The sequence below is a fragment of the Amblyomma maculatum genome, chromosome 11, assembly GCF_055883805.1.
Source record: "Amblyomma maculatum isolate TAMU_Amacu chromosome 11, ASM5588380v1, whole genome shotgun sequence".
NCBI lineage: Eukaryota > Metazoa > Arthropoda > Arachnida > Ixodida > Ixodidae > Amblyomma > Amblyomma maculatum.
The window spans coordinates 128,945,176-128,958,824 of NC_139354.1; the positions used below are offsets into that span (position 1 = coordinate 128,945,176).

At 45.2% G+C, this 13,649-nt stretch overlaps 1 protein-coding gene across 1 annotated transcript in view; it reads left to right on the top strand.

The window, feature by feature from the left end:
* Positions 1 to 13,649, top strand: part of LOC146174948 (immunomodulatory peroxidase-like) — a 42,537-nt gene that overhangs the window by 20,168 nt on the left and 8,720 nt on the right. The window contains exons 10-11 of the mRNA XM_084583317.1: positions 455 to 553; positions 7,454 to 7,651. Of these exons, the coding sequence (XP_084439443.1) occupies positions 455 to 553; positions 7,454 to 7,651 (297 nt within the window). The remainder of the gene's footprint in view (positions 1 to 454; positions 554 to 7,453; positions 7,652 to 13,649) is intronic.

The following is a 13,649-nucleotide window of genomic DNA, read 5'->3' on the forward strand; positions in this document are numbered from 1 at the left end:
AATGACTTCACCCAAATACGCGGAAACTGCGTGAAAGTGACGAATGTAGCGTTCAGATTAAAAATAAATGGGCGAACTCTAGTCAACTGAGTGTGCACTGAGGCATGCCGTGGATGAAAAAAAAAAGATGATAACAGGCATATAATTTAAATACACGTCACGAGATATGAGGTGGCGTGCGATTCACAAACAGGTCAGAAAAGGCCGACGAAAGTCGAGATTTTCTGCATTGCAAATACGGCCGCATAAGAACAAGCATATCAGGAATACGAAGTCCGTATGGTTCGAGACACTGGCTGGGTCTGAAGCACTCTAAGCAGAGCGAGTGTGGAACATGGATGGCATGAACACCTCTTGAGGCTGCGTCCTCGCCCTAGTAGATGGAGTTAAGTAATCCGATTGTTTCGTAAAATATTTTCTCATGAAGGAATGTTTCTTTTTCTACTTTATCCAGGTCGCCTGGCGTCCACTACATTCAACAACGATGAAATGCTTCCCCAGCAGCCAGAAGGGGTGCAGGCGTGTATTGGAGACAGCGTATGCTTTCGGGGAGGTGAGGTTCGCATTCAACGTTTCCGCATTCAACGTTACACGAATCTGACCACTGCGATATCGCATAGCTTTGCATTTTGTGCATAACATTACATTCATATAAATGGCGAAAACATGGTAGCAAACCTCACCGCAATAATGTACCAGGTAGCAGTGCATCGACAGTATTAAGTATAGAATTTTGTCTCTGAACGTAAGTCTGTCCAAATCGTTTTAGGAAGGGAATCCGCTGGGAGCACTGGATGCCCTCGCTGCGCCAAGAATGTGATACTGCCTGTAGACCATCGTAACCTGAATTAGTGTCCAGGTCATAAATGCTATTTTCCTCATGGATGCCCGAGCGATAATTACATGCTTTTCTGTAATATGAGAGCGCAGTGGTTGACCGTTGATCTCGCCGCTACTCTTGTTGCGTTGACGTGCATTTTGCTGTGAGTTAAATTTCACAGGTGGTGACGCTGGTATGTAGGCAAATGAGAGCATAGACAAGAATATCAATGTTAGCCCACCCTATAAAGAGCGGTAGAAGGTGCAAACAGAAAGTTGTAGTCGAAGAATAACCGCGGTGAGCTTAAAGAGACGAATTCAAGTCCACTTGTCGAAATGTTGGCTCATCTGCGAACTTAGGCGTACCCCATTTACCCTTTTTTCAGGTCTTCTTCATACCGTGCAAACCATCTCCTTCCTCTCGTTCTACCTGAAACGTACACAATGCGACACTATACCGACAAAGTCGCACATCTGTAATGGGCCAGCCAGACAGTGGAAAAAACTTTGTGGGAAACATAAGACTCGATTTTAAGGGGAGGACCCAATAGTGTAAGCTACTAGCCCTAACCTAAATCCCCACTCTAACCAAGCCGTGGTAACGGGCCCACGTGGCCAAGGGGCAACGTGAATTCAAGGGCTGATTCTGATATCACCTTCACATATGAAAAAATAGATCCGAGTACTCCACTACATTGGCTAATATACGGAATCGAATCCCGGCCGCGGCGGCTACTTATCGGCTGCTTTTCGATGGAAGCGTATAGCTAGGCATCCATGGGCTGTGCGATGTCAGTGCACTTTAAAGAACCTGAGGTGGTCGAAATTTCCGGAGCCCTCTACTGCGTCGTTTCTCACAAGCTGAATCGCTTTGGGACGTTAAACCACAGAATCAAAAGCAAAAAAACCAAAGGAATTCCTTTGCGTCCCCTTCCTTATGAACCAAGACAGCTTTATCGTTCTTCCATGGCACCGGTACCGTTGATGTCGCCTGACCTCGTTATCATCATCATCATCGTCGTCGTCGTAGTCATCATCGTGATCATCATCATCACCCTGATTACACCCACTTCAAGGCGAAGGCCTCTCCCATATTTCTCCACTTAACCCGGTTCTGTGCTAGCTGCATCCACTTGACCCCTGCGAACTTCTTAACCTCATCCGCCCAACTAACTTTCTGCCGCCCACTGCTACGCTCTCCTTCCCTTGGAATCCAGTTTGTTACCCTAAGTGACCATCGGTTAACCTCTCTTCGCGCTACATGGCCTGACATTGCCCATTTCTTCTTAATTTCCACTAGAATGTCGGTAACTTGAGTTATTTTTCTGACCCACTCTGAAGGCTTCCTATCTCTTAATGTTACTCCTACTATTTTTCGTTCCATAGCCCTCTGGGTTGTCCTGAACTTAAGTAGAACTCTCTTGGTTAGCCTCCACGTTTCAGCCCCATAGGTTAGTACAGGTAAGATGCAACTGTTGTATACGTTCCTCTTGAGCGATACCGGTAAGCTGCTAGTCATAATCTGCGAGTGCTTGCCAAATGCGCTCCATCCCAATTTTATTCTTCTTGTTATTTCCTTTTCATGGTCCGGATCTGCGGGTACTACCTGTCCTAAGTAAACATATTCGGATACTACTTCCAGTGCTTCGCTACCTAACGTACACTGCTGTTCCTTCAGGAGGCTGTTGAACATTACCTTAGTCTTCTGCATATTGATTTTCAAGCCTACCTTTCTACGTTTCCTGTCTGGGTCATCAATCATTATTTGCAGTTCATCCCCCGAGTTACTTAGCAAGTCAATGTCATCAGCAAATCGCAGATTACTGACGTATTCTCCATCTACCCTTATCCCTAACTGCTCCCATTCCAAGTCTCTGAATACTTTCTCTAAGCAAGCGGTGAATAGTACTGGGGAGATGGTGTCTAATTGCTTAACACCTTTCTTTATGGGAATTTTGTTACTTTCTTTATGCAGAACTATGGGGCTGAAACGTGGAGGCTAACCAAGACAGTTCTACTTAAGTTGAGGACACCCCAGAGGGCTATGGAACGAAAAATGGTAGGGGTAACATTAAGAGATAGAAAGCGTGCAGAGTGGGTCAGAGAAATAACTCAAGTTACCGACATTCTAGTAGAAATTAAGAAGAAGAAATGGACATGGGCAGTACATGTAGTGCGAAGAGAGGATAACCGATGGTAGCTGAGGGTAACAAACTGGATTCCAAGGGAAGGAAAGAGTAGCAGGGGGCGGCAGAAAGTTAGGTGGGCGGATGAGATTAAGAAGTTCGCAGGGGTCAAGTGGATGCAGCTAGCACAGAACCGGGTTAAGTGGAGAAATATGGGAGAGGCCTTCGCCCTGCAGTGAATATAATCAGGCTGATGATGATGATGATGATGATGGGCGCTGTGCAGCCACTATATATATATCTTCCAGCACTTTCACGTACGGCTCGTTTACCCCCTGATTTCGCAATGCCTACATCAACGCGGAGGTTTCAACTGAGTCAAATGCTTTTTCGTAATCAATGAATGCTATGTATAAAGGCTGGTTATATTCCGAGCATTTTTCTATCAACTGATTGATGGTATGGATATGATCGATAGTAGAGTACCGTTTCCAAAACACTGCTTGATCCTTTGCTTGATTGCAGTCTAAGGTTGTCCTGATTCTATTAGCGATTATCTTAGTAAATACCTTATACGTAACAGACAAGCTGATTGGTCTGTGATTTTTAAGGTCTTTAGGGTCCCCTTTCTTATGAATGAGGATAATGTTTGCTGTCTTGCATGCTTCCGGTACCGTGGATGACACCAGGCACTGCGTATACAAGGTGGCCAGTTTTTCCGGCACGATATCCCCCCGTCCTTCAGTAAATTAGTAGTTATCTGATCCTCTCCAGCTGATTTCCTCCTTTTTATAGTTTCTAATGCTTTCTTGACCTCGTCCTTCGTCACTGGTGGAACGTCTGACTTTTTCCCTTTCGCCAATCTCATTACGGTCCTGACTGCTTTGGCTACTGTAGATATCTGTACAGAACTCCTCGGCTACTTTGACTATCTTGTCCATACTTGTGATGACGTTTCCCGCCTTGTCCCTTATCGCATACATCTGGTTTTTGCTTATGCCCAATTTCTTCTTTACCGCTTTAAGGCTTCCCCCGTTCTTTACAGCATGCTCAATTTTCTCCATGTTATACTTCCTTATATCGGCCACCTTGCGCTTATTGATTAGCTTTATTATCTCGGCCAATTCGATCTGGTCTGTTGGATTGGCAACTGTCATACTCTGGCGTTTCTTAATCAAATGTTTCGTCTACTTGGACAGCCTACATGTATCTTCTCTAACTATCCTACCGCCTACTTCTACCGCGCACACAGTAATGATATCTGAAATTATTGTTCATTGCTTCTAGGGTAATGTCGCCATCATCGGTTCGAGCTGAATATCTATTCTGTAGCGAGATCCTGAGCTCTTCTGCCCTCCCTCTCGTTGATGGGTTTCTTTCTTACTAATCTGTTGCGTTCCTTCTTCAGATTTAGGCTAATTCGGGACCTTACCATCCTGTGGTCACTGCATCGTACTTTCCCGATTACCTCTACGTCTTGCATAATGGCGGATGTTGAACACATTATGAAATCGATTTCATTTTTAGTCTCCCCGTTAGGACTTTGCCATGTCCATTTCCGGTTCTTCCGTTTGCAGAAGAATGTATTCATGATTCTTAAGTTATTGCGACCTCGACACTTTCTCCTACAATCATCAATGAGATTTTGACAAGGCCCCTGCGACCCATCACCCTACGTAACGACTAAGAAAAGGCGATAAAGTTCCAGCAAATGAAGCAGTGAGTGCAGATCTGTGCCGAGTCAAGTGCCGCCCCCTGATCACTTTAACTAATCCCGTGCGCTTAGATTCCACTGAAGAGCCTTTATCGCTCGCCCTCCTTTCGTGACGTTTGCAGATGGGAGGGAAAATCGTTTACCGTCATTCATAGAACATGGGTGGTCACGCTACCATTCAGTTAATTGTTATAGAAAAAATTATTTCTTCCGGCATGGCTGAGCTCCCGTATGGTGGCGATAAAGGTATCTACCAGATACTGCCGTATTATCGTATCAAAAAATAATCAAATCAGTATAAGTCGGATTTTTGTTATTATATGGAATGAATGTCTCGGTTGTCTATTGCGTTCATATCGGAAGTTTTTAAATTCTTGCTGTTAGCTGAGATATTTTTCCCATCTGTGTGCAAGCACACTTGAAGAAGCATACCATGCACCAACAAGCCGAAGAATTCTCAGAAAAAGAAGTGAAGCTGCCTGCGCTTGAAAAAGTTGCAACGACAACGTGCAGCGTTCATCTTAAGATTCACGCCACTTTAACATCAGTGGCGTGATTTGTGCACTTGTCTTGCTGACATTGGCTTTGTATGTTTGACATCGAATGAATGTTTAGGTCGGAATTGCATTTGCTCTGCACCTTAAAGGAATTAACGATCTGCGACGGTAGGTGCCGAAGATAATCAGACTGCAATTTATGTCGCCTATTTGTCTCGTCACCCATTTCCTTAGTTGGCTCTTTTGCATCTACTATCGGTAATACGCTATATATTAAACAGTGTCTAATCATCAATTTTAAGATGCAAGGGATGCTTTGGCTAGATGGCACCATCACAGAAGGTATTTTTTATTTTACTCAAGGTGGGGCTCAAAGAATGATTTGAAGACAATTGGCTCAATGACTGCAAGCACCTGCGCAATCTGAACTTGTGCCCATAGTATCACTGGTGCATACCCACTGGCACCTGGAGGCATTCCAACCCTGCACCTCCCGACCGCGAGACAGGGGCTTAAACCTCTAGGCGGCTACTATCTCTATTGACAGGCTTGAGATTTGTGATGCATTTTTATTTATTTATTTTATTTACAAATACTGCAAGCCATTACGGCCCATGCAGGAGTGGTGCAAAAAATAGCTGCCAGCTTGATACATCATACGCATTGCTCAACACCATAAAGCATGCAGAAACACACAAAAATCTTGGAGTAAACAATGGTGAATGATACAATTACAGTCTAAAAATTTTAAAAAATCACACGAGATAATCTTCGAGTTCCTTTGCGAAATTATTTGATTCCGTTATATTTACCGACAAGGAATTCCATACCATAGCAGTCTGGGCGTCTTGGTTATTCATGATGGAAAAATACAGCGCAGAGAAGGATGAGGACAAAATGAAGACATATAATGAAGCGCTCGTGTGTCCTATGTGTCTTCATATTGTCATCGTCCTTCTCTGCGCTGTATTTTTTCTCCATAAGGAATTCCAATCTGCAATGGTTCTTGGAAAAAAACTTTGTTTGAATGCTTCCGTGCGCGCAAAAATTGGGACTAAGGAATTATTGTGGCTATGTCTGGTTTTTCGTGCTGTTGATCGCTTTAATCAATTACTTGAATCTAAACTTACCTTACCTGTAAGAATTTTGTACAAAAATATTAACCTGCTAACTTTTCTACGAGTCTGTAATAGAGGGATACCGCGTTGCTTCATCATAAGTGATAGGGAATCTAGCCTTTTATATTTGCTGAATACAAAGCGAATAGCTTTTCTCTGTAGCCGCTCCAACTGATTTATATCTTTTTTGTTATGAGGGTCCAAAATTATCGCCGCATATTCGAGCTTTGTCCTAATAAGTGCATTATAGTCAAGCAACCTTGTTTCAATTGGAGCCGTTTTAAGTTTCCTTTTAATAAACCACAATTTTCTTAATAAAGAACTGCAGATATCTGATATGTGACGGGACCATGAAAGATTGTTCGCGAGTGTAACACCGAGATACTTATAAAACTCAACTTCCTGAACTAAACTGTCCTGAAAATTATAAGAAAAAATGCTGGGCGTCTTTTTTCTAGTGATCCGTAATAGCACCATTTTCTCCACGTTAAGTTCCATGCCCCATACCTTGCACCATTTGTCAATCTCAACAAGTGCATTTTGCAATACAACATGATCATCCTTGGATAAAATATTTTTAAAAACAACACAATCATCAGCAAACAATCTGATAGACACATCGTTTTTGAGTACATCAAACAAGTCATTAATATAAATTAAAAATAAAAGCGGGCCTAACACACTGCCATGTGGGACAAGAAACGCGCAGTACAGCAGATAAACAACCCCCCATGTCAACAAACTGTGTTCTATTGCTAACATATGCCTTTATCCACTGAATTATATCGTGCGGCAGTCCAATGTTCTCTAATTTATACAGCAATTTTGTATGTGGCACCTTATCGAAATCTTTTCACAAATCGAAAAACAACGCATCAATTTGTCCGGATACATCAAGCACTCGCGAGAATTCATGAACAGTAGACACCAGCTAGGTGACAGTCGACATGTTCCTTCTAAATCCGTGTTGGTGTTTCGTCAAGATATTATTTCGATAAAGAAATTCATGCACATAATTGGCTACAGCAGGCTCCAGCAACTTGAAGCAGGCACTGGTTATTGACACTGGGCGGTAATTAGTTACTGAAAGGCGATCACCTTTCTTAAAGATAGGAACAACGCGTGCCATAGCACAATACTTGCTCTGAGCTTACATTTTAGCATGCATATGGCGCGCAGGCGACGCCCGAGTTAACGAGCAGGTTGGCCTGACCGCCATGCACACGCTCTGGATGCGGGAGCATAACCGTGTGGCCGCTGAGCTGCTGCGGCTTAACCCTGGTTGGAAAGACGAGATCCTCTACCAGGAAGCCAGGCGCATTGTGATTGCCGAGTTCCAGCATATCACCTACAACGAGTATCTGCCCGTTCTGCTTGGTGAGTCGCATTTTAAACTTTTAGCAAGTAAATACTTTTTGCTGCCCCTGCAGAGCGCAGGACTGTGTGGTACAGGGCCAATCACACTTAACGGGAACACGACTCCATGCGGTTATGGTCCCGCGGATTGCAATTCTAATTAACGCTGCTTCGAATAGGTTCACAGTGTCACAAGGAAAAATAGGTGCGGACATAAGTAAGAGGAGCACGCTTTTCCGTTCAAATTGAAATCACGCCTTCTGCCCTGAACATAAGAAAACAGTATTCCTCCACATAAAAGGGCACTGGCGTCTACTAGCGGTTTGCACATAGCACTACTACCAGTTTCAATAATGCAACACGTAAAAGTTTGTAAAACCAAATAGCGTGCTCTGTTTACATTTGTCCGCAGGGCTACATCGTGGTGAGTTTTTGTCTCGTTTGCCAGTCTACGTTAGTCAATACCGGTTAGTGCGTATTGACTTTCAGAGTTGGGCGTATTGATGGTCATCACGAAACCGCGTTATCGTTTATTGTTATTGACCCATTACATACTTCCACGATAGGGTAAGAACAAAGTCATCCATGAAAACTAGGCATCGCCGTCGCCTTGTAGCAGTCAAAAAATGATGTGATTTTTTGGTAAGAATCATGACGTCGGAACCGAATACCTTACGTCGGCCTTCATAACAATCCACATATAATAAAGAAACGGAATTGCGAGAGGGTCCGAACGATGCCAATATAGGATGAGAGGCTTTTCTATTGATATTTAACATATAGGAAAATTCATTAAGGCAAATTTGTCGTCAGAGGGGTTCCAGCACAGGTCTTCTGTATTCCAGGCGGTTAAACAAAGTAGTTCCCGAAGGGATGTTGGTAGTAAAAGTGCAGTGAGGAGGAGGAGGAGGAAAAACATTTATTATGTAAACTTTCTTTTCTTCCTGAGTGGAGCCCTCAGTTCAGGGCTCCATGTGCCGCCTCAATCGTGCAGGCCCGCCAGAACAGCTGTCGCTGGTCTTGCAGGTTGTTGCGAATAAAGCGGTCTCAGAAAGAATAAATACAAATCAGTCCATAAGCCCATGGGCCAAGGCAATCCTCTCGGCCCGCTCGATTAGCCGGCGTTGTTCGGCCAGCTCCGTGCGCGACAAGGCATCTTCCCAAGATGAGAGGGTGGGGTGAGGTACAGGTGGAATGCCGCCGGTTGGCTTTGGGCAGGCCCAAACAGAATGGTATAGTGTAGGTCGGTGTTGTTGGCAGGTGGGGCATTTATCTGGGTAGCGGGTGGGGAAGAACAAATGTTTGTGGTACAAATTTGTATACGTGTGAGTCTGCAGTTGTCGCCATGCCACAGCTTCGGCCTTGGTGAGTGTTGGGTGCAGCGGTGGCAGAGTTCTTCTTTGTGTGCGCTAATATAGTGTAATGTGGGTGTAAGACTGTGGAACTGTGCTGGCGTCCTCTGTGTCTACTTCCCCCGCCGCTTCCGTCGACAGCGCCCGGAAGGTTGCTGCTCGGGCGAGCGCGTGCGCACTCTCGTTGCCAGGAAGGGAGGAGTGACCAGGAGTCCAAACAATTTTAACAATGGGAAAGGTATGACAGTTTATAGGTGAGAGCACGCGTGAAGCCTCGAAAGATAATGTATTCTTCGCGAAGGCGCGACACGCAGCTTGTGAATATGTGATTATTGTGTATGTCGGACTGGTGGGATGTTTGTAACATGTGTCCATGTGGTGTATGAAGGTGAGTGCTACCGCTATGGCAGTCTCCTCAGCCGTCGTGCTCGAGTTCCTGCCACGAACGGAGCCCGTAATCCTAATTGAGCCGTTGGCGTCCGTAACAGCTAGTGCCATAGCGTCTGTGCCCGATGGATATCTCGCCGCGTCGACATATAAAACAGTTTGGACACCTCTGTACTGGCGCAGGAGTGCCTTGACTCTAGCGGTCCTACGACCAGTCTGGAGTGCGGGGTCCATATTCTTTGGAACTGGCGCGACCCTGATCTTAGCTGCCAGTTTGAGCGAGATGGCATGGTACCTCTGTTGCAGCGGTGTTGTCGGCTCCGGGTAGCCTAGTCTACGGAGAACAGTCCGGCCCACTCTAGTGTCTCGAAGGCGCGTGAGTTGGCCATTCCTTTGAGCTTCTATCAGCTCTTCTGCGGTGTTGTGGAGGCCAAGCTGAGGCAGGCGATGCGTCGAGGTGTACGGGGGAAGTCCAAGGGCTGTCTTTACTGCCGATCGTAGAAAGATGTTCAGATGATTAAGTTCAGTTCGATTGAACTTGTGATAAGGGGCGTGAAACGTCATACGGCTGATTATTAGCGCCTGCATAATTCGAATGGTATCCCTTTCCTTGAGCCCCCCACGTCTGTTGGAAATACGGCGGATCAAGTGCGCCACCTGCGCGAATTGCTTCTTCAGCAGCTGTATAGTGTAGGTCGCTCTGCCGTTGCTCTGCAGATACAGGCCCAGTACCCTTAGTCGATCCACTCTAGGAATGGGAATTTCTTCGAGATGCAGGTCAATTTCCCGGTCGACTACTTGTGTCCTCGCTCGTGCACGAATCACAAGCAGTTCTGATTTCTCAGCCGCGCATGTAAGCTCGCGCTCAGTTGCGTACTGCTGTGTCATCTCAATTGCTTCTTGAAGGCTGTCTTGAATGTGGCCGTCAGAGTCTTTGGTGATACATAACGTGATGTCGTCAGCATAGAGCGCATGATGAAGATCAGGAATTCTTGACAGCAGCGGAGGAAGTCCTGCCATCGCCACGTTGAGCAATGTGGGCGACAACACCGAACCCTGTGGGGTGCCTCGACCAGTGAGACGTATCGGTTCAGAGCGTACGTCTCCGATACCTAGGGTAGCAGTTCGATCTATGAGGAAAGCCCTAACATAATCATAAGTTCGTTGACCACAATGAGAACTCGCCAGTCCCTCCAAGATGGCATCGTGCGACACGCTGTCAAAGGCCCCCTTCAGGTCTAAGGCCAGGACAGCACGGGCCTGGGTGCTGCCGGGATGATCGATCACTTCCTCTTTAAGCTGAAGAACATCCTGAGTAGAGAGATGCGACCGGAACCCGAACATGGTGTCAGGGAAGAAGATGTTGGTTTCCAAGTGTGGGTGCAGCCGCCGGAGCACTACATGCTCCATTAGTTTCCCAACACACGCCGTCAAGGATATGGGTCGAAGATTGTGAAGGGCGAGCTGCTTGCCTGGTTTCGGAATTTATGTCAGCATGACGCCATTCTTGCGGTAGTGTACCGGTCTTCCATACGCCATTATAATAACTGGTCAAGGCAGTTATTGATTCGTCGTCAAGGTTCTGGAGTATCTTATATGTAATACCGTCCGCCCCAGGGGAAGTGCTCCTTCTCAGGCTCGCAAGTACTGCTCGAACCTCTGATTCCGTTATGTCCTCGTCCAGGGGTGAATACTCATTTTGATGAGGGTAGTCTCTATATTGCGGTCTGGGACCCGTAAGTATATACCGCGCCTGCAGGGCATGCAGCAGTGCAGTGCTATCTTTCGCTTCCTTATGGAGGAGTTTGGCAACCGCTTTAGAGGTTTCCTCTCTGGTTTTGGATGGGTCGAGAAGGCCTCGGAGGAGTGACCACGTTTTGGCCATTCCGAGTGTTCCCTGCAGCTTTGTGCAGAGCCTGTGCAAGTGGGAACTTGTGAGCTCTTCCGCATGGCGCTCTGCCGCAATTGTAATTTCCGCTATACGTTTCCGTATCTTGCGACTGTGTCGCTGTTTCCGCCATCTTCGGACAAGTCCTCTTCGAGCTTCCTACAGATGGAGGAGGTGCGGGTCGATCTCAGGTGCCTTTTCTGTAGCCTTCACTACGGATGTGGCGTTCTTTAAATCCATCTGAAGCTGTCTCACCCATTCAGCCAAAGGGAGTCGTTCGCCTTCTTTCAAAGCAATTCTTTGTTTTCGGAAGGCGTCCCAGTCCATGAGGCGCAGCTGACGACCAGACACATGACCAGGCAGTGAGGCACATAGTGGAAGCTTTGTGCTTCGTATGACTTACTGACGCGTTTGTGGGGTATGTACTGATATCATAAAAGTAACCTTTAAATATATAGACCATCTACACAAACTTTAAGTCCACATCTCGGAAACAAACAGGCAATGTCAGAAGCTGATGTCAACTCTTATGGCTGGGCTTAAGCGTCATCCTACCTTTTAGGCTGAAATGGGTCTCGATGATTAGATACGGTTTTTCTTCCGGCATTTCATCAGCCTAGCCTAAGTATAGAGTTATGGTGCGACCATTACATGGAAAACACGAGCACAGTGCGCACTTCAATGCACAGTGGAAATGTTTGAGATTTATAAGCGCCTTGTTAAAAGATTAAAATCCATATAATAATTACAAAGGAGCACTCTGCAGCTCCAGGTACAAGCCTCTGTTATAAAAGCAACCAAAAAAGCAAAATGTGCTTTTATTTGATCATAATCACATTTTGCTTTTTACAAACAGCAAAATTGAATTGAGGATGTGGTAAGTAAGTATTACTGCTATCTGTGTAAGAATAACGGATCAACGCATAGGTAATTATTTGGGCTGTTTATAAAACTACACAGCTATCAAAGCAAAGGCGCAAACACACAGAAGCCAAGCTCAGCCTTGGCTCGTTTTAAGAGCCACAACAAAGATAAGTTTGTCTAGTTTTGGGTAAATAATATTTGTTGAATATCATCGATAAGGTCGAATGTTTTCTTTTACCTATTATACTATGTGTGCATCTTTCAGAAAATTCATGTATATTTTGCTCCCGCATCCAAAACGCAATGAATTAGCGCACAGCAGATCGATATAGATGTACTAGGTTACATCACTGGCTTTCTCTACTGTTGGTGAAATTCGTTTAAGTTCTGCATCTTTCTTGCCTATATACACGTTTGTTTAAGGCCAAATCTGAAGTAAAAACAAAATTCTAAGAAGGGGTATAAAACGTGACCGAACTATCAACGCATATGGTTCATATTGCTATATAAGAGCAGGAGGAAATTGAGGCTCTAAAATGTAGTTAGGCTGTTTTAACGCCCACCTTCCGAGGTGTATTTGAACCCCTCTCAAAAAATTGTCTTTCTACGTGAATCACAGGGATTTTATTACGTTCGAATTAGTGAAGCACAATTTCCGTACAAATGTCTATAATTCGACTTCATGCAGAACGAGAGGAAGATGATGGCTACACGGCATGAAAGAGCACTGCACAAGAATAGAGGGGGGGGGGGGGGGGAAGGGAGCCTCAGTCCGCAGGTAGAGCCAACGTTTCGGCGAGTGGACTTGTCTTCTTCTGGAAAAAGCGATCATCATAGTGTGTGCTAACTATACTCGGACACGACTCACAGAAAAAGCTGCAGATAACCCCAAAGGTGGCCGATCAGCCGGCGGGGTCTGTTATGTTATTGGCGCCAAAGATCAAATGAGACAATAGTGAACAGTTTTCCCCTGCTACAGCCTGTATTGGCACACAGTCAAATTTTAGGGGATTATTCATGCTCTGTTACAACGGATCGCAGCCACCTGCTGCAAGGGGGCCTTTGAGAAAACAAATCCGCGTTCGTCTTGAGTCGTATCCAATCATAAACATTTCATAACAAACCAAACACCCCGTTATTGTAAATGTCTACTGTGCGGCCGAAGAGGCTTCTGAAAGTGTCACATTTTACTAACATACCGTTGCCTAATCATCTCACTGCAGCTGCATGCAGAATTACACCTGAAAGACAAGTCGAAGAATTCATAGTAGTGATCCGCGCTGGCGCGGTTGCAGTCATTAAAAGTAATAGAAAGCGTCTACTTGGCACTCCTTCCAACCATAATTATACCAGCACCTCTACTAACGGACAGATGTAAAAACAAATACATACACTGGATTTGAAGGGAGTAATGGGAGCAAATATACGTTTATGGAGCCGGCTTTGAAAGTCGCACCAGTAGTCAAATATCCGGCCTTCAGATTATTTATTTTGAGTGCGCCTTTCCAGCCGATAATTTTTTTATTCC